The following is a 20,805-nucleotide window of genomic DNA, read 5'->3' as shown; positions in this document are numbered from 1 at the left end:
AAGGCTCTTCATCATCAAATAAATATTGATAAGAGGATTGAGATGAAGCTAAATGCCTTAGAGGCTACTGTCATAAATATTGGTAATGAACTTTGGCTGTCTAAAAGTGTCTATAAAATTCAAGGAAAGACTTAAATGTCATGCTAGCTATAAGTATGTGTGTGTTTCTGCTGCCAAATACAATGCTTCCCAATGGGATTGGGAGAAGATTAAAAACCATTTATTGGGTATTTGGCAAAATAATAATAACATCTTGGATCTTTTGGAGCTCCATCATCATATTCAAGATATACAAAAAGTAAGATTGAGTTTTTGGGTCCTACTTCTTTAGCTGATCAAATACTTAAAAAATTGAATGGCTTTAACCCTGGAAACATTCTTAAACATTCTTCATGGTATATCCTTATATTGTTCTCTTTGCTACTAATTCTCTCTTGAATTGTAATTGCAGGATGGCGAGCCTTCAAAACAGTGATTTCGGAACTTGAAATAGTAACCCATCACCTTCTTTTTCAAAGAAAGAAGGGGAAATATGTAGGGAGCCACTCTGAATGACTTGCTCCTTCCATCCTGAAGCAAGAGGCTTTGACCATCACTACATTTTGTAGTGATCTGGGTGTTGTCCTGGTTCAGGAAGTTGAAGGTGTGTCTTCAGATGTAGGCATGTTGCCCCTTGGGTTGAACTACCCTCACCTGTCCCTTGTAACCTTGCCACTTCTGGCCTTTTTTGGATGGAACTTTCTAAGAACAAGTGTCCCCCCAATAAAAGCCCACTTCTGAATTTGCTTGTTCTCTCTCATCAGGCTCTCATGACTTTGTCTTGCTCTCCCATTTGGGGAGCCTGAGGCCGAGAATGGAGAAGCCATCCTGAAACTTGTTTAGAGGTACAGGGTGTGTCTGTGTTTTATTTGGTGTCTCTGGAAATTCACATGAGCAACCTTAAGTTCAGCTGCCCACACGGGTCCAGGGCAGCAAACATGCTCAGTAAAGAAGCATCTTCCTAACCAATGCAATATGGGACAGAGTGAATAAATGTGAATAAAAACAAAATGTCTTTATAAGTTATTTTTATTCAGATTTTACTATTTTTATTCTGGATATAATTTATTATAATAATCTAAATAATTAGTTTCTAAAATTGGTCTGAACAAAACCTTACTCCTTACTTTTTAAACTATTTATTTATAGCATATAGCTTTTCAATTTTTAAATTTATAGAAATCTTTTCAATTTATATAAATAGCATTTCCTACAAGGCTTTGAAAGAAAATAGTTTTTTTTTTGAAAAAGAAAGTCCTTTATCTTTGAGGACATGATCCTTCAGTTCTAGAAGGCAAAGTTGCTATAAAAATGCAAATTGTCATAACTTTTCTACTGACGACAATTTTCTCAAAGACACGTATGATCTGTATACTTTTCAAATAGAGGAAGAATTATTCACTAATTATGTTATAAATACCAAACAAAAGAGAAGAACTTATTTACTTTAATTGCTATTATATAAAATTAATAATCAGACTAATTTTTTTTACTATGTTTTATTGTAGTGTGGAATAGAGTGGCGTGCAGAGAGGGCATGCAGTATGATATCAACACTCCATTTGGACTTACATAGTCACGTCTTCATTCAGCTTCTCTTGAAACTGAGTACAGTTCTGAGAATTTGCTGTAAAAAAAGTTTTTTTTAAATTATAAAAGAAAGTAATTTTCAATTAGCCACACTATTTCATAGGTATTCCTCCAAACTAAACATAGAACTTTCTAGAGAAAATGTACTTCATGCCTAACACAGGCCTAGGATCATCTTATTTTCTGTTCTTCAAACTAGTAGTTGAAATAATTATCTCTGCTCTCAAGAAATATTCATGCAATGTGTAAAAATACAAGGAAACACTAACAATGTAGCTCATATTCAGGAAGAATTCTTTAGGACTCCTCTAATCAGGCAACAGTCAGGAAAGCAACAGTAACATAACTCCCTATTCCTACTTGAGATCATACATTTAGAATTCAGTGTGATACACCCCAAATGATTTAGAAAGTTCAAGAAAAGCCAGAACTCATGTGGAAGTTCTAGAACTAGTAGTCATGGAAAATCCTGAAAGGAAACTCACTGAAATATGTGGGGTTACAACTAGGATAGTCACATAATAAACCCATGTTTCAAATAATCCTTCGGTTACAAGTCTTTCATGTAAATTTTTAGTAAAACATAGTTCTAGTAAAATATTCTAGTAGAAAATACTTCATATATATTGTAAAAAATTCGTTGTACAATAATGTTATACCATGGTCCTGACTTTACCAACAACACAAATGTGGTCAATATTCACTGCAATAATTTTAGTGTTTAAAACTCTATAATCAACATTATAAAGGCATCATGACTTTTCATATCTTATATAGTCATAACACTATTCCCTATAATAATGTCTATGAATTTATTTATATGGAAATTATTATTTCTCCCTTATTCTGTTTGTGGAATTGTGGGAAGAAAAATTTTTGAAGCAGGCTTTTCAAAAATAATAGAATTGACATGGTAGAAGTGAAGATTTTAAAACCTAGTAAAAAATGTTAATGAGATTTAACTGAGCTAATGAATAGAATAAACATTATTTCTAAAATGGTATCACAATGACATCAAAATAACAAAATCTAATTTTGGATACTGTATTAATAGAGATAATATGTAAAGAAATTCAGCTCTGGCACCAAAATGAACACCCAGTGAATGATGGTTATTATACATGTTTCATTTATAGGAGAAAATAATCATATTATTGTCCTAGGAAATCAATGTTAATAAATAATAAAGTTATTATTAAAGGGTTTAATAATCTGTTATAATATAGCAATAATATCACAAATGTATATAAATCCTTATCAAAACTGCTTTTATGATTATCATATTTGCTAAAATTCACCGAAGCAATATCAGTCAGGATGCATTGCCAGTTGCTGTACAAGGCTTGTAAGGCAATCAATTATAGAATACCTCTAACAAAAGGAGCACCCTCAAGCGACTGCCTTCTGTTGCTAGGTTTACCACTCACTCATTCATATAGTTGGCAATCAATACATTTTTCTTAGTGAACTGTTGGGTCCTTCCAAATGACAATTAACTTAGCTTACATTATTAAAATATAAAATTTTAATTTCACTTATATCCTCAGTTTTACTTATATTATTAAAATCTTTTAACAATTAGGCAGGCAACTATCACCTGGATGGATATAGAGATGGAAGCAGTGGATGTATTTCATTCAAATAAAAGTGGACACTTGAAAGATTATTAACCTTTAGGTGGGAAACAAAAAGGCTTAAATTAGTATTGAAAGTCAAATAGGGCACTGACAAAAGTACACAAAGGTAGACCAGTATCTACAAGACATTTAGGTTTTAATGAGTTACTTGCCCCAGTTTTTAAAAATAGCTATAAGGATACTTCCTAGTGTGCAGTTTGGAGACAAATATGTAAGTAAATCAGGGAATTACTTATATTTATAATATATACTTGATAAAAGAAACTGTATATAGGAGAATCACTAGAATTTACATTTTAAGGAATAATGTGACCTTGAAGGACATGGCTGTGAAATAGGACACTAGAAAGGATGCATGAAAGATGCCTGCAAGCACAGGAAATAGGAGCAAATGTCTACGGGTGATATGAAAATAGTTTTGCACACTCAATTGCTAAATTTCCCTCCATATCTTTTATCAAGATTTTGGTCTATAGTACTGTAAGTTTTTGCATATTCCTTGCTGCTTCCTGTCTGAATTATGTCCTATAGTGCCACGCAAGTCCATGTCTATTGAAGAACTCCAAGTAGCCAGAAAGATTTAGCCATTCTTACTTTCTTGATTTCTTCTTTTTACTGATAAGTGAAATGGAATGGTCCAAACTTTTGATTAAAACCTGGTATAATCACCACTTCTGATAGAGCGATATTTGAATTTTCAGAGAAACAAGCCTAACCATAGTGGGTTTCAGAGGATTCTTGCACACCATCAGCAAGCCTTTGGACTTGACCTGTGGCACTAGTTCTCTCCTGGGGCTCAGATTGGCCAGCATCTGGCATATTTTAGACTTGCCTAACTCCATAATCATGTAAGTAAATTTCTTAAAATCACTCTCTCTTTACACACACACACACACACACACACGCATACAGAAAGATTCCTACAAATATGAGTAATATTTAAAATGCCTATAAATGAGTAAAATGAGACCTTTTTTGTATACTCAATTGGTAGGTTTCCCCCTTATCTTTATTGAGGATATTTTTGTCTCTTGAACTATTATTTTCTGCATATTCTTTGATGTTTCCTTGTTGAAGTGTGCTCTACAGTGCCAAGCTTGTCTATGTCTATTAAAGTACTCCAAGTAGCTACATATGTATACATATACACACAGGCCTATTTCTCTCTCTTTGTATACATATACATACACACAGAGATGCATCTACACACATGCACACTTATTGATTGTGTTTCTCTGGAGAACTTAGCAAGAACTATTAGATTCTTTAGTATCTAGCGATATAGAAGAATAAATGATTTAAGTACATATTATACAGTTATTGTTTACAATGCAATAATTTGCACTATGAGCTTAATTCCTGTTTTATTTATTAAATGATTTTGGGTCCCCAGGAATCCAGAAAAATAAATCTTGTACTCACTTGTGTTGGTTTGGACTAGACATTCACTAGTAAGGTGATCACTCACTTCTCCTAAAACCAGAGACATTAAAGGAAGACAGGCTCCATTTACCAGTGATGCCAATATTCCCAGGACCATGAGCACGATGTCCAGTCCATCAGCAAAGCAGAACTGAGGAAAACAAGGCAAGGTACTGTGATTGCTGTAAAACAAACGTCACAACCCAGAGCTTTTGCCATCAAGTAAATGCAACTTTACAAATTGATTGAAATTAAAAAGTTATAAAATCAGGGATATGCATTTATATATAAACCAAACCAAACCAAAACCAAAGTCCAATATTAAGACTTTACAATAGATTTTGAGGAACTCTTTGAAAAAAAATACAGCATTTAAATCTGTATAAACTGTAGATGATTGCATAAGTCCGATCAGATGTGGGCATGAATCAGAAGCTTTTTTCTACTTAGTTAATATTGGGATAGGTTAAGATATTTTCAAAGACTGCAGTGATAATATTTTAGTTTATGAAAAATTAACTGGGGAATTTCTAATTCCCTAGGCTCATCAGGATGACAGCATTGTCACCACTATATGCAGTAAACAGAAACCAATTAGTTAAAATGTAAGAAATTATATTTCTAACTTTTTTGAGTTCCTCGGATTCATTGTAACCAGAACAGTGTCTAACCTGTGAGTAAGGATCTATAATAATTTGCATGACTAGAATTAAAAAGAAATGCTTGAAAGCTTAGCTAAGTATTCAATGCATTATATTCTATTCTGTACTGGTTCTTACAACACCATTCCAAAACCAAACCGGGAACAAAATTTGGAAACATGGATTATTTATCTTAGTGAGAGATCAAAAAGAATATAAAAAAGCATAGTAGTGTAATTATACTGGAACAACAAGAAGAGGAACTTAGTTCTTATTTTGGGTGGAGTTGAGAAAATGTTATGTTTTTCTATTCATTCATGCAATAGTTAATCAGGATTTATGAGTAGCTTCTGCAGCATTTTATTCAGTATTACCTATGATAACAGGATATTGCTCCCTTGCTGTCCCCCAGAATAGTATTCTATCTCCTTGATAAAAGTTATCATATTCTGCTACTTCCCATATTTAAAAAAATTAACTTTTCAAAAACAATTGTTTCCTATATATTTCTAATAACATTGACAGCCAGGCCTAGAGATGAGAGTTGGTAAAGGGAATGTCTGAGAATGTATGCATGAAAATGTTCCTTGCACATATTCCAAAGAAATGTGCGGACACATTTTCTGATATGTAAGCTTTATGAAATACTAAGATAATTATTTTTTATTTAAAAAAGATTTATAACACTTTTTGAGATGATAACTGTAACTCACATTATCAAAGTGGGATTATTGGGAAATATTTAAATGTAAATAAATTAAAAGTCTCTCATAATCCTTCATCTTCATAAATGTGTAGATATTGTGCTATTTTTTCTTATCCTTTAATGTGGGACTTTATATTTGTTTATATTTTTCTTATTGGAATTAACACTCTGATAAATTCCTCTTTAAACTCTTCTTTCCCCTAACCAATGGATGTAAACCACCAGATATAATCCTTCTCTGCACCACTGACAGTTCCCTAAAATGTTCTGATATGTGCACTTTCTACTTGATATCACTTACTATCTCAATAGCTCCAACAGCTTGCTTTCTTGTTTTAGGAAGTTGTTCTTGTAGTGTTCTAGAAAATGGAAAAGTTACAGTATAAACATAATTTGCAAAATTTTCTAATTAGCATTTTGCTAAATGTCAAATATTGCCCTTGGTAGTAACTTTAGACACTTACAAACACCGAAGTTTCAAAACCAAATTTAACAATAGACAGTGCAAAGATTTCTTGAAAAGGCACTGGGAAAGGAAGTCGTCACTGGCTGTTTCTAACTTTGTTAACTTTGTTAACTAAGTAGAAATAAAGACAAATAAAGACGTGCATCTGAAGTAAAATTGTTTAAAAACTGTGACAGAAACTATATAACAGATGTTTTAGTCAGCTTTTTCACTGCTGTGACTAAAAGATTAGACCAGAACAACTGTAGAGGAGAAAACGTTTATTTGAGGGCTCACAGTTCAGAGGTCTTAGTCCACAGAAGGCTGGCTCCATTCTTCAGGGCTCGAGGTGAGGCAAGACATCATGGAGGAGCAGTGTAGCAGAGGAAAGCAGCTCACGTATGATCCAGAAGCAGAGAGAGATACTCCACTGGCCAGATACAAGTATCTACCTAAAGCCACGCCCCTGTTCCCATCTCCTCCAGCCACACCTATCACTCCAGTCACCAGTCAGTTAATCCCCATCAGGAAATTAGATCACTGATTGGGTTAAGACTCTTGCAACCCAATCTTTGTCCTCTGAACTTTCTTGCACTGTCTCACATATTAGGTTTTGGGGGACACCACACATCCAAACCATAACAACAGACTTTATCTACTTAATCACTTTAAAGTGTACAACCAGGGCACTGAATATGTTCACATTGTTGTATTATCATTTTCATCCACAACACTTTTTTCCTTTTGCAAAACTGAAACCCTATATCCATTAAGCTACTCTGTATTGTCCCCTTCCCCAGCCCTTGGCAGCCACCATTCTACTTTCTGTCTCCATGAACCTGACTATGATAGGTATCTCATATAAGTGGAATCATGCAATAGTTTTCCTTTTGCAACTGGCTTAATGTTTTCAAGGATCATTCTTGAATTATTCACTTAACAAATTGTCTGCAATTTTCATTCACATTGTAGCATGTTGAAATTTCCCTGTTCTCAAGGCTGAATACTATTCCATTGCATGTACAATGCCACATTTTGTTGATCCATTCATCAATTGATGGACACTAGGATTTCTTCCATATTTTGGCCACTGCTAATAATGCTGATATGAATATAGGCATACAAATATTTCTTTGACTCCTTGCTTTCAATTCTTTCTTTTAAATATTTTTTTTAGTTGCAAATGGACACAATACTTTTATTTTATTTGTTTATATTTATATGGTGCTGGGGATCAAACGCCGTGCCTCATGCATGTTAGGCAAGCACTGTACCACTGAGTCACAACCCCAGCCCTGCTTTCAAGTCTTTTGAGTATATACCCAGAAGCAGAATTGTGAAACCTTTTGGTATTTCTATTATTTTTTTGAGGAACCACCATACTTTTCCACAGCATCTGCTTCATTTAACATTCCTACCAACAATGCTTAAGAATTCCAGTTTTTCAACATCCTCACCAACACTTGTTCTTTTCTTTCTTTTTGGATTGTAGTCATCCCCTCTTTAGTCTTTTTCCATCATTCAAATGAAATCAGGCATGTACTTCCCCAATTCTTCGTGGTAACTAGCAAAATTATCCACTTTCCAGTCTAGTTTTCTTTGTGAAGGCAGATGTTGCAGCTGTGTTCCCATTTATCTATTAGCTTTTTGGGGAGGTGGGGGTAGGAGTCCACCACTGTATCTAAATAAATATAATGAAGTTGCTAGTAGACCATTTTTAAAATGAGAAAACCGAGTCACAGAGTAAACCTCCCAAGTCTACAAAGTGTGATTAAACTTAGGTCTGAATCCACAGCTTGAACTTCCTTCATCTATCTATCTATCTTTTATTTGTTTATTTTTTGGTATTAGGGATTGAACCCAGGGGTGATAAACCACCCAACCACATCTCCAGTCCTTTTTAAATTTTTATTTTTTGAGACAGGTTCTTGCTAAGGTGCTGAGACTAGTCTTGAACTTACAATCTTACTACCTTAGCCTGGAGTTGCAGGGATACAGGCCTGTGCCAACCTGCCCAGCCCGAGTTTAAACTTTTAACTACAGAGTTATAATGCTGCTTGCGAAATACATCCTGATGATATAATTTCAGTCCAAAAATAATGTTCAAATGTACAAATGAATTCTAAAATAAATTTGTCTTCTCATCTCTCCCTCATCACTTTAGGGCATAGAATTTTGAGAATCTGCTTTGAAATTATGAGGAAATTGTGCTTAGGCTGTATGGCTAAAGTTATGAGAAAGTTTAGTTTACCTTGGGAAAATAATAACAGCAACATAACCAAAATTGAAGCAGTACAGGGTGTAAAATGTAGCTCTTTTATGTTCATATGTTCCCAATATTTGATTTTTTTAATATAGTCACAGGTGCAGCCACTGTGGGAAATAGTTTGGAGATTCCTTAAAAAACTAGAAATAGAATTATATGATCTAGCAATCCCTCTACTAGTTATATATGCAAAGGAATTGAAATCAATACTTTGATGAATTGTTTGCATTTTCATGTTTATTTCAGCATTACTCATAATAGCCAAGATAGGGGGACATCCTAAGTGCCCAATAATGGATGAATTGATGATGTGATATAAATATACAATGGGATACTATTCAGCCTTTTAAAAAAAGAAAACTATGCCAACTGGAAACAAAAAACAAATAAAAAAAAACAATGCACCAAAAGACAAATATTATATGATCTCACTTCTTTTCAAATCTTAGAAGTTAAACTCTCAGGAATATAGAGTAGAAAAAAGGCCATTACCAGAGGCTGAGGGGGTGGGTGATTTGGGGAAAGAGAGATGCTGAACAAAAGGAGCATATTTTCAGTTAGGTAGGAGGAGTAAGTTTCAATGTCCTTTTGCACAGCATATTGACTGTAATTAATAATATTATATACTTCAAAATTGCTAAAACATAGGATTTTATACTTTGTCACCACAATTAAATGATAAGAATGTGAAGTGACAGATAAGTTAATTAGCCTGATTTACTAATTCCACAATGTACACATGTATCAAGCATCACACTGTACCTCATAAATATACACAATTATTAGCCAATTCAAAATAAAGTAATAAAACAATAAATCCCTATGAAACAACAACAACAATTCCAAAGAGAAATTTTCTTTATTTTCAAGAGTTTTCTGAAGGCAAGATTGCGGATTAGTGGGAAGTGGCTTTTCTCACCACTGGGTGACTAGGGACGCAAACAGCAAGAAAACTACTTCTCTGGAAGGTGAGTGAAAAAAGAAAAAAACAAAACACTCCATTGATCCATTGATACTCAATACTGGACAGAGAGCCTTGGATACTGGGAAATTTGGGGTATATCAGACTAAGGTTATAGGAATAGAATTGGAGCTGAGCTCCAGGTGGGAGCAGAGAAAATACACAAAGTCAGAAAAGATCAAAAAGTGGTGGGAAGATCTTGGTATGGGGAATCTCAGGATTGAAGGGGCAGCCTGGCCTGGGCCAACCCAGAAGCTATTTGGTCCAATAAACTGGTGCATGAAAGTCATGGTCTGCCAGCTGGGTACAGGGAGCCCAGGGTGGAAACATTTTAATACCTCCATGAGACTGGGAACTCAGACTGGGAACTGAGATCCTTGAGTTCAGGAATAAAACCAATACATGACCAGCAGACCCCAACTGTGAGATTTAAAGTAAACCAAGCACATCAGGAGAATCTCGGGCACAGAGAATTTCTGGCATGGGGAGACCATTTTGCCTGAGGGAAATACAGATCAGAGAGGCCTGAGAAAGCTGGCTCCTCCCCTCCCCTGCTCCACTGAACAAGGGCAGGGAGAAACTGAACAGGGTGGAGGGCCTGAGCTCCGAGCTGGGAAAGAGTCCTTCAGAAGCCAAACAAAGGCAGTATCCCTGAACAACAGAACCAGTGAAGGGCCCACTCCCACTTCCCACAAGTGGTGCCCTAAGGAGAGGAGTGAGGTACAATCCTAAAGTGCTTGATTAATCAGTGGCTAAAAACTCCCCACATAATAAAACACCTGAGGCAATACCAGACTGAACCCCAGCCACTGGGAGCTTCACTTGCAGGAATTCATCTCACAGAACACAAAGGCAGCTACACCCAGAAAGTGAAGCCTAAAGCATCTTCCACAGCCCCTCACACAATCCCAGTGAGAAGAAAAGTTGAGAAACAGAAAGACAGTTTGGCACAGACAGTGGGCAAATATTCTCATTGACTATTCTGTTTTTGTTTTGGTTTTGAATGTCTAATGACTGATCCATGATGGACTTTTGTACGCAGACACATTTGTTTCTGCTTTATCGGTTTTAGCATTTCTTGAAGGTAGCTGTTTTTTGTGCTCTGTGTTTTGAGGATTAGAATTTTTGATTAGTATATTTTGGATTGATTTTCTGTTGTCTCTTTCACAACTCTGTTTTCCTTTGTTTCTATTTCTCTTTGTTTCTAACAGCTAAACCTATTGTGTGCTTGTCTCTCTCTCTCTCTTCCTCTCTTTGTCTCTCTCTCTTCTTCTAACTCCTTTACTTCCATTTTTTTTGTTCTCTCCCCTTATAAACATATCCTACATTGCCTCTGCATTTGTCCTATTCACTTATTGAATCTACAAACCCATTTTTACTACCTCATCTCTTCTTTTAAAAGAATTCTATTTTAACTGGATACTTATTCATATATCATTATTTTTTTTCATTTTTACCATTTTATTTCAAGATGGTTTTTTTTTTTGGATTGATACTTTGAAGACTAAGGTGTTTGATTAGTATATATTGGTTACATTCTTGTATCTTTTATTTCTTTTTGTAGTTATTTTTAATATTTTTTCACTTTTTATTTTATATATGTTTCTCTCTCACTTCTCAGTTTCCCTCAGCTCTTTCTCTCTTTTCTGCTAACATCCACTCTCTGTTGTTCTTATACTCTTCCTTTAATTTTTTATTTCTTTTTTTCTCTTCCTCCCTCACAATCATCACACCCTATGTCACTTCTGTTCAATCCCTGGTCACCAACTGAAATTGTAAAACCTTTTGTAAATTTATTGTTTTTACTGTGGGCAATAGCTGGTCATATAATTTTTGGTTATTGTGACAATAAACATTGTAGATTTCATAGCAAGGGCTATTTGGTCTAATGATATAAGTTGTTTGCATCAGTTGTTGTTATTATCTGTCTCCCCCTAAACTTTGTAAGGTACGAGAAATCTTTAGGGACACTATAAGTCAACAGTGTAGAAACTCTACTGCCTCAAAACCAACTCTTAGATGTGTAGACACATAAACAACATGAAAAAGCAAGGGAACAATCCATCCCAAAGAAACCAAAGTACATCAAAAAGAGAATCCATAATACCACCGTGAAAGAAGTGTCAGAGAAGTTTAAAAAGTTCACAGTTAAACTAATCTGCTAGGTAAAGGATAATGTAAGGAGTGAAATCAAAGAGAAAACACAGGAAGTGAAATACCACCTCAATAAAGAGAGAGTCTGAAAAAAAATGAGCAAAAATCCTTGAAATGAAGAAATCCATAAATCAAATTTAAAAATTATTGGGAAGTATCACAAAGCAGACTAGACCAGTGGGATGGCAGAGTTTCAGACAATTAAGACAAAATACATAATCTTCAAAATAAAGTTGACTATGGAGAAAAGATGTTAAGAGACCATGAACAGAAACTTCTAAGAAATATAGGATAACATGAAAAGATCAAACTTAAGATTTATTGGGATAGATAAAGGTTCAGAATACCAAACAAAGGAATGCATATTTTTTTTTAATTTTTATTGTTGGTTGTTCAAAACATTACATAGTTCTTGATATATCATATTTCACACTTTGATTCAAGTGGGTTATGAACTCCCATTTTTACCCTGTATACAGATTGCAGAATTGCATCAGTTACACATCCATTGATTTACACATTGCCATACTAGTGTCTGTTGTATTCTGCTGCCTTTCCTATCCTCTACTATCCCCCCTTCCCTCCCCTCCCCACCCCTCTTCTCTCTCTACCCCCTCTACTGTAATTCATTTCTCCCCCTTGTATTTTTTCCCCTTTCCCCTCACTTCCTCTTGTATGTAATTTTGTATAACCCTGAGGGTCTCCTTCATATTTTTTTAATGAAATAATATCTAAAAATTTTCCATATCTTAAGAATGAAATGGAAAATCAAATACAAGAAGCATATAGGACTCAAATATACAAAATATCAATAGACACACACCAAGGCACATGATGATGAAAATGCCTAACATACAGAATAAGTTTAGAATCTAAAGCCTGCCAAAAAAAAAAAAAATCAAAAAGCCACATTTAGAGGGAAACCAACTTGGATCTCAGTTGATTTTTCAACCCAGACCCTTCAAGCTATGAGGTTTTGGCATAATACATACCAAACTGTGCAGGAAAATGAATGCCAACCAAGAATACTACACACAGCAAAATTAAGCTTCAGAATTGATGATGAAATAAAAACCTTCCATAATAAACAAAAGTTAAAAGAATTCACAACGAGAAGATCTGCACTACAAAAATTTATCAACAAAGTATTTCATGAAAAAGAAATAAAAAATAAAACTGAAAACCAGCAAATGGAGGAACTACACTAAGAGAATAGTCAATCAAAAGGGAAACTAATTTAAATTAAAAACCAGGAATAATTCAAAATGACAGGGAATTATAAACATTGTATGTAAATGGCTTAGACTCTTCAACTAAAAGACATAGACTGGCAGATTGAATTTAAAAACAAAAACCAAAATATGCTGTCTCCAGGAGACTCACCTCTTAGATAAATACATTCACAGACTGAAGGATGTGAAAAAAACTTACCATTCACATGGATCTCAAAAACAAACAGGGATTTATATCCTCATATCTGATAAAGTGGACTTCAAGTTCAAATTAATCAGAAGGTACAAAGAAGGTCATTTCATACTGCTTAAGGGAACTATATATCAGCAAGACATAACAATCTTAAATATTTATGCCCCAAACAATGAAGCTGAGTTCTACCAGGTACAGGCATGAAATAAACTCTTTACAATCTCAAGAATCAAGTAGATCACAACAATAATACTTGGTGACTTCAACACACCTCTCTTACCAATTGATAGATCTTCAAAACAATAACTAAATATAGAAGCTCTAGAACTAAAAATACAATTAATAATTTAGACTTAGCAGACATGTTTAGAATATTTCATCCAGTGACCAAATACACTTTTTTCTCAGCAACACATGGATCAATCTCTAAAATAGACCATATCTTAGGCCACAAAGCAACTGTTAGCAAATACAAAAAAAAATAGAGATAATATATTGATTTTATCATATCATAATGGAATGAAATTAGAAATTAATAATAAAATAAAAATAAAAAGTAGAAGCCACACTAACACATGAAGACTAAATAATACACCATTGCCATTGAATGACTGATGAAGAGCTGAAGAAATAGGGGTGAAATTAAAAAAAAAAAAACAATCTTGGAGGTAAATGAGAGAAGCAATACAACATATCAAATCTCTCTAAGAAACTATGAAGGAGGTTCTAAGAGGAAAGTTCATTGCATTGAGATCACTCATTGAAAAAATAGAAAGTCACCAAGTAAACTTTTATATCTCAAAGCCCAGGAAAAAGAAGAACAAATCAACACCAAAAGCAATAGAAGATAGAAAATAATTAAAATCAGAGCTGAAATCAATGAAATTAAAACAAAAGAAAAAACTTTAAAAAATCAACAAAAGAAAAATTGGTTTTCTGAAAAAAAATCAATAAAACAGATAAACATTTAGCCAAGCTAACAAAGAGAGAGACAAAACTCAAATAACTAAAATGTGTAATGAAAATGGAAATACTACAATGGATAGTTGTAAAATTCAGACAAAATAAAAACTGCCGCAGTCTGGCTGGGCACAAAATCACGAGCCACTCAAGCAGGAACAAAGTTTATTTTTTGAAACTGCCGCCAATGTCCGGTACCGCCGGGGCAGATTTTTTCCACCCACGCGGCCTCCTCCCGACCCGCAGAGAGAGCTCCTCCTCCGGAACTCCCTCCTACTGTACTTCCCCAACCAATGGGAACTCTCCAGGAGTCCCGTAGCCGGCCTAGGTGAACAGCAGGAGTCCAATATCCATATGAATGCAGATCTTAACATAATCATATCATCTCAATGGCTAGCTGGCGTCACCTTTCGACCAAAAATGCCATGCATCATATACTTGGCTCTTAGCAAAAAACCTGTTTTGAAAATTTATATTCTAAAAAAATAGAAAATCTTGAACACATTGACAAATTTCTAGAGACATGTGACCTGCCCAAATTGAATTAGGAAGACATAAAAAATTTATGCAGATCAATTTTAAACAATGAAATTGAAGATGCCATCAAAATCCTACCAAGAAAAAGAAGCCCAAGATGAGATAAATTCTCATCTGAGTTTTACCAGACCTTCAAAAAAAGAATTAACACCAATATGCCTCAAATTATTTCATGAAATAGTAAAAGAATAGAACCCTTCATTCTATGAAGCTAGTATCACCCTGATACCAAAACTAGACAAAGACACATCAAGGAAAGAAAATTTCAGACCAATATTCCTGATGAGCATTCTTAATTAAATACTGGCAAATCACATATGAAAACATTAAAAAGTGCAGCAAGATCAAGTAAGGTTCTTCCCAGGGATGCAAGATTTGTTCAACATAAGGAAATAAATAAACATAAACATCAATAGACTTAAAGACAAGAATCACATGATTATGTCAATAGATGCAGAAAAAGCATTTAACAAAATACAGCATCCATTCATATTTAAAACACTAGAAAAACTAGGAGTAATAGGAACATACTTCAACATTATAAAAGCTATATATGATAACTCTAAGGCCAACATCACTCTAAATGTAGAAAAATTGAAAGCATTCCCTCTAAAAACATGAGTAAATCAGGGATGATCTCTTTTACCACTTCTATTCACCATAATCCTTGAAACTCTAGCAAAAGCAATTAGGAAAAAAATTACAGGAATATGAATAGGAAAAAAAAGAGCTCAAACTGTCCCTATTTGCCAATGACAAGATTCTACATTTAGAAGACCATAACAACTTTACCAGAAATATTCTAGGACTCATAAATGAATTCAGGAAAGTATCAGGGTAAAAAATCAACAACCATAAATCAGTTGCATTCCTATACACCAATGACAAGTCATCTAAAAGAGAAATCAGGATAACTATCCCATTCACAATATCCTTAAAAAAAGCAAAACAATACTGGGGAATCAATCTAACAAAAGAGGCAAAAGAACTTTACAAGAAAAACTACAAACTACTAAAGAAAGCAATTAAAGAAGACCTCAGAAAATGAAATGATCTAGCACATTCTTGAATAGGCAGAATTAATATTGTCAAAAATGGCCATACTACCAAAAGCACTACATAGATTTAATGCAACTCCTGTTAAAATTCCAATGATATTCTTCATGGAAATAGAAAAAGCAGTCATGAAATTCATTTGGAAAAACAAGAGACCCAGAATAGCCAAAGCAATCCTTAGGGAGAAAATTGAAGCAGGAGGCATCACAACAGCAGATATTAAATTAAGTATAGAGCTATGGTAACTATAGTAACAAAAATGACATGGTATTGGCACAAACACAGATATGAAGACCAATGGAACAGTATAGAAGACACAGAGACACACCCACATAAATACAGTTATCCCATATTCGATAAAGACATCATAAACATATGTGGGAGAATAGGTAGCCTCTTCAACAAATGGTACTGGGAAAACTGGAAATCCATACATCATAGAATGAATTTGAACCCCTATCTCTCATCCTGCTCAAAACTCAACTCAAAGTGGATCAAGGACCTAGGCATTAGACCAGAGACCCTGCATTTACTGAAAGAAAAAAATATACCCAACCTTTCATCATGTCAGTTTAGAAAACAACTTCCTCAAAGAGACTCCTAAAGCACAAGAAGAAATATCAAGAATGAATAAATGGGATGGTAGCCAGTTAAAAAGCTCCTTCTCAGCAAAGGAAACAATCAAGAATGTGAACAGAGAGCCTATGGAATGGGAGAAAATCTTTACTACCTGCACCTCAGGTAAAGCATTAATGTCCAGGATATATAAAGAACTCAAAAAATTTAACACCAAAAGAACAAACAAAACAATCAATAAATGGGCACAATAACTGAACAGACACTTCACAGAAGAAGAAATACAGTCAATCAACAAATATATGAAAAAATGTTCAACATCTCTAGCAATTAGAGAAATGCAAATCAAAACTACTCTAAGATTTTATCTCATTCCAGTCAGAATGACACTCTGCGTTTAATAGAAGAAAAAGTAGGCCCTAATCTCCATCACGTGGGGCTAGGCCCCAACTTCCTTAATAAAATACCTATAGCACAAAAATTAATACCAAGAATCAACAAATGGGATGGTTCCAAACTAAAAATTTTTTTTCAGCAAAAGAAATAATATGTGAGGTGAATAGGGAGCCTACATCCTGGGAACAAATTTTTACCCCTCACACATCAGATAGAGCTCTAATCTCTAGGGTATATAAAGAGCTCAACAAGATAAGCACCAAAAAAAAAAAAAAAAAAAAAAAAAAACCCAAATAATCCAATCAATAAATGGGACAAAGACCTGAACAGACACTTCTCAGGAGAGGATGTACAATCAATCAATCAACAAATATACGAAAAAATGCTCTTCATCTCTAGCAATCAGAGAAATGAAAATTAAAACTATGCTAAGATACTATCTCACTCCAGTAAGAGTGGCAGCCATTATGAAGACAAACAACAAGTGCTGGCAAGGATATGGGGAAAATGGTACACTCTTACATTGCAGCCAATTTGGAAAGCAGTATGGAGATTCCTTGGAAAGCTGGGAATGAAGCCACCATGGCCCAGCTATTCCCCTTCTCGGACTATACCCAAAGGACCTAAAACTAGCATACTACAGGGACACAGCCATATCAATGTTTCTAGCAGCACAATTCACAATAGCTAAACTGTGGAGCCAACCTAGATGTCCTTCAGTGAATGAATGGATTAAAAAAATGTGGCATTTGTACACAATGGAATATTACTCAGCAATAAAAAAGAATAAGATAGTGGCATTTGCAGGGAAATGGATGGCATTAGAGCAGATTATGCTAAGTTAGCCAATCCTCCCCCCCCAAAAAAAAAAACCCAAATGCCAAATGAGATAAGGGGGGGCGGCTCAAAATGGGGTTGGGAGGGAGAGCAGGAGAGAAAGGTTACCTCTAGATAAGGAATAGGGGTGGGAGGGAAAGTGAGGGAGAAGGGGAATAGCATGGATGGTGGAAGGAGACTCTCATCATTATACAAAATACATGTATGAAGATGTGAATTTGGTGTCAACATACCTTATATACAATCAAAGATATGATACATTGTGGTATAAAGGTGTATTAAGAATTTTAATGCAAAAATATTATAATAATAAGAGAGCTCATGTATAATGGCATAATTTGGTGAGAACATACTTTATATACAGAGTTACGAAAAATGGTGTTGTGAATGGATAATTATGATTGTAATGCAGTCCACTATTGTCTTGTATGTAAGAAATGAAAATAAAAATATAAACAAATGAGGGAGCTCTAAAAAATAATATAAGCAACAATAATGTTGGGAAGGATGTGGGGAAAAAGGCAAACTCATACATTGATGGTGGGATTGCAAATTGGTGCCACCACTATGGAAACCAGTATGGAGATTCCTTAGAAAACTTCGATTAGCACCATCATTTGATCCAGTTATCCCTCTCCTTGGCTTATACCCAAAGGACTTAAAAGCAGCATATAGTGTTGCAGCCACATCAATGTTCATAGTAGCTCAATTCACAATAGCCAAGGTGTAGAACCAACATAGGTATCTTTCAACTGATGAACGGATAAAGAAAATGTGACATATATACACAATGCAATATTACTCAGCCTTAAAGAAGAATAAAATTATGGCATGTGCTGGTGAATGAATGAAACTGGAGAATATTGTGCTAAGTGAAATAAGCCAGTCCCAATAAATTATATCTTTCTGATTTGTGAAATCTAACCCACAACAAAGGAAGGTGAGGAGGGGAAGAATAGAAGTCCACTGAATTACACAAAGGGGAGTGAAGGGAAGGGAGGGGGAGATGGGTATAGGAAAGACTATAGAATTAATTGGACATAACTTTTCTATTCTTGTATATGATACATGATCAGGTAACTCCACATGATGTATAACCACAAGAATAGGTTCCTAATTAGAACAAGTTACACACCATGTTGTACAACATGCCAAAATACACTATACTGTCATGAATATATAAAAAGAACAAATAATAATTAAAAAAAAGTTTTCTGATACAGTTGTTCTGACCCATAGGAAAATGGTATGCAGGGAGAACTTTTGGGGGGGCTATTTCCTACATTAATAAACCATGTGACATAGAGGGGTCCTCTCCAGTTTATAGATTGTATATCCAAGTGTAACACTGTTGTTATTGTGAAAGTTAAAATAGATTTTATTTTACATCTATAAACAAGTTATGGGTGCACAAATTGTATAAATACATATACACACAGACATCTATTCAGTAGAAAATTAATGCACCCCATGGAAGGAAAGGTGATAGAAATTGAAATGAAAATTTGCAGACATCTTTCCTGTACATTTACTTAATAAATCTGCTATTTCTGTTGCTGCTACCTGTCCTAATGTCACTATTAAACCAGTTTTAATACTGACTGTATTGAAGTACTGCAAAATGCAAGCAGCATTACTATATTTGAAAAAATTATAAACACTCTTGATATGGATGTGAAAAGAATAAAGTATAGGTTTAGTTGCACACTAACACTTTTTTGTAGAATTTAAGGACAGCTTACCCATTTCTCTGGAAATTTTCTTGCATCTCTTCAGTTCTTTGATAATTTGCCATCTTATCTACAATTTAGTTGTTCTGAAATAAAATATTGTCAAATGTAGCATGACCATGGGAATTTTTTTTCTCTTGGTTGATATACAACATTCTTAACATCCCTACCAGTTTCTGAAAAAGCAAGCTGCTCAGAATTAAGCCCTGCCTACACTTTCACTCTAACCCATGTTTCTGGTTAAGCAGTTTCCTCTAGTTAGGTATATCTCTAAAGGAGTTGAAATTATTCATTGAATTTTTAACTTCTTCACTTCATTCTTGGTTTAGATTCAAGTTAATAAAATTTTTGGAATGGGAATAAAAGGAGAAAAATGAAAGTGAAACTATGTGGTTTTCCAGGATGTTGTATTGTACTCCTCTTCTGCCACTGATTTGATTGTAATTGACAAAAACAAAAACAAAAACAAACAAACAAAAAAAACCCTTCCAGCTACCTCTGATTTAGTTTTCTCTATAAAATAATAAAATGATGTTGTAATTTCTGTTATCTAGCAGATTGAGGAAGTAGAGCTTTCTTGTTCATCAAGTATAAGCAAGTTAGAGATTCTCATGATACATGGGCAATTATAAAACAGAATAATTTGAAATCCATTATCATTAAAACTGTGTTATGCACAATACATTCATCCTTTGGATGGCACTTCAGGATATTGGTTTATGTTAGAATCACCGTTATGTTCAGACATTATTAGTTTGTTGTGTATGTACACAAATGTCTATGACTTGACTTCACTTGTTAGGCCATATATTACCCTATGCTGAGATGATTCTAAAGATGTGGATTTCAGTTTTCAAGAACTAAACTTCTTAATGAAGGATTTCAGTGGATCAGAAATGCTTTCAGCACCCAGAATGATGGCATGATACAAATAGTTACCCATCAATTTATTCTTGCTTTTTTGGAAGGAAGTACTTATTATTACTATAATGATATTATACCATCTCAGTAATTTGACATATATGTAAGAAAAGTGAAAAAATAGAGAAGTCATAAAACAATTGGTAAATATCAATCATTTGCATCTTATAGGAATTAACAATGCTATAATACAGCTTATATTTATAAAAAGAAATCAAAACAAGACTTACCTTGGAAAGTGCATGATCTTTTTTTCATTTACATCAAGTCATGTATAGTTTTTCTCTCAACAAAGAACCAACTGTACTTCTGTAACAGTGGTTTACCAAACTTGTTTTCTGATCACACCGGTGTCATATCTGATTATAACCACTGATGAGTTACCTTGTGAAGCACACCGTGTTCTTCACATCATACTGAACTTGGGAAACAACACCAGCAAAGAAAATGCACTGAACCAAATAAACATTCTTTTATTGCAAAAAATTGGTAGTGTCTCTATAGCT

The 20,805-nt window shown here is 34.3% G+C and overlaps 1 protein-coding gene across 1 annotated transcript in view; it reads right to left on the bottom strand.

The window, feature by feature from the left end:
• The window catches only part of Abcb5 (ATP binding cassette subfamily B member 5), a 122,616-nt gene extending 103,173 nt beyond the window's left edge, over positions 1-19,443 (bottom strand). The window contains 4 exon segments of the mRNA XM_015498146.1: positions 1,612-1,666; positions 4,689-4,839; positions 6,337-6,394; positions 19,391-19,443. Coding sequence (XP_015353632.1) covers positions 1,612-1,666; positions 4,689-4,839; positions 6,337-6,394; positions 19,391-19,443 — 317 coding nt within the window.
• Between the last annotated feature and the right edge of the window lie 1,362 nt (positions 19,444-20,805).

The sequence above is a fragment of the Marmota marmota genome, unplaced genomic scaffold (assembly GCF_001458135.2).
Source record: "Marmota marmota marmota unplaced genomic scaffold, marMar, whole genome shotgun sequence".
In the NCBI taxonomy this organism is placed as follows: domain Eukaryota; kingdom Metazoa; phylum Chordata; class Mammalia; order Rodentia; family Sciuridae; genus Marmota; species Marmota marmota.
The sequence above is the reverse complement of the archived record's forward strand: the minus strand, read 5'-3'. Positions and strand labels throughout refer to the sequence as shown.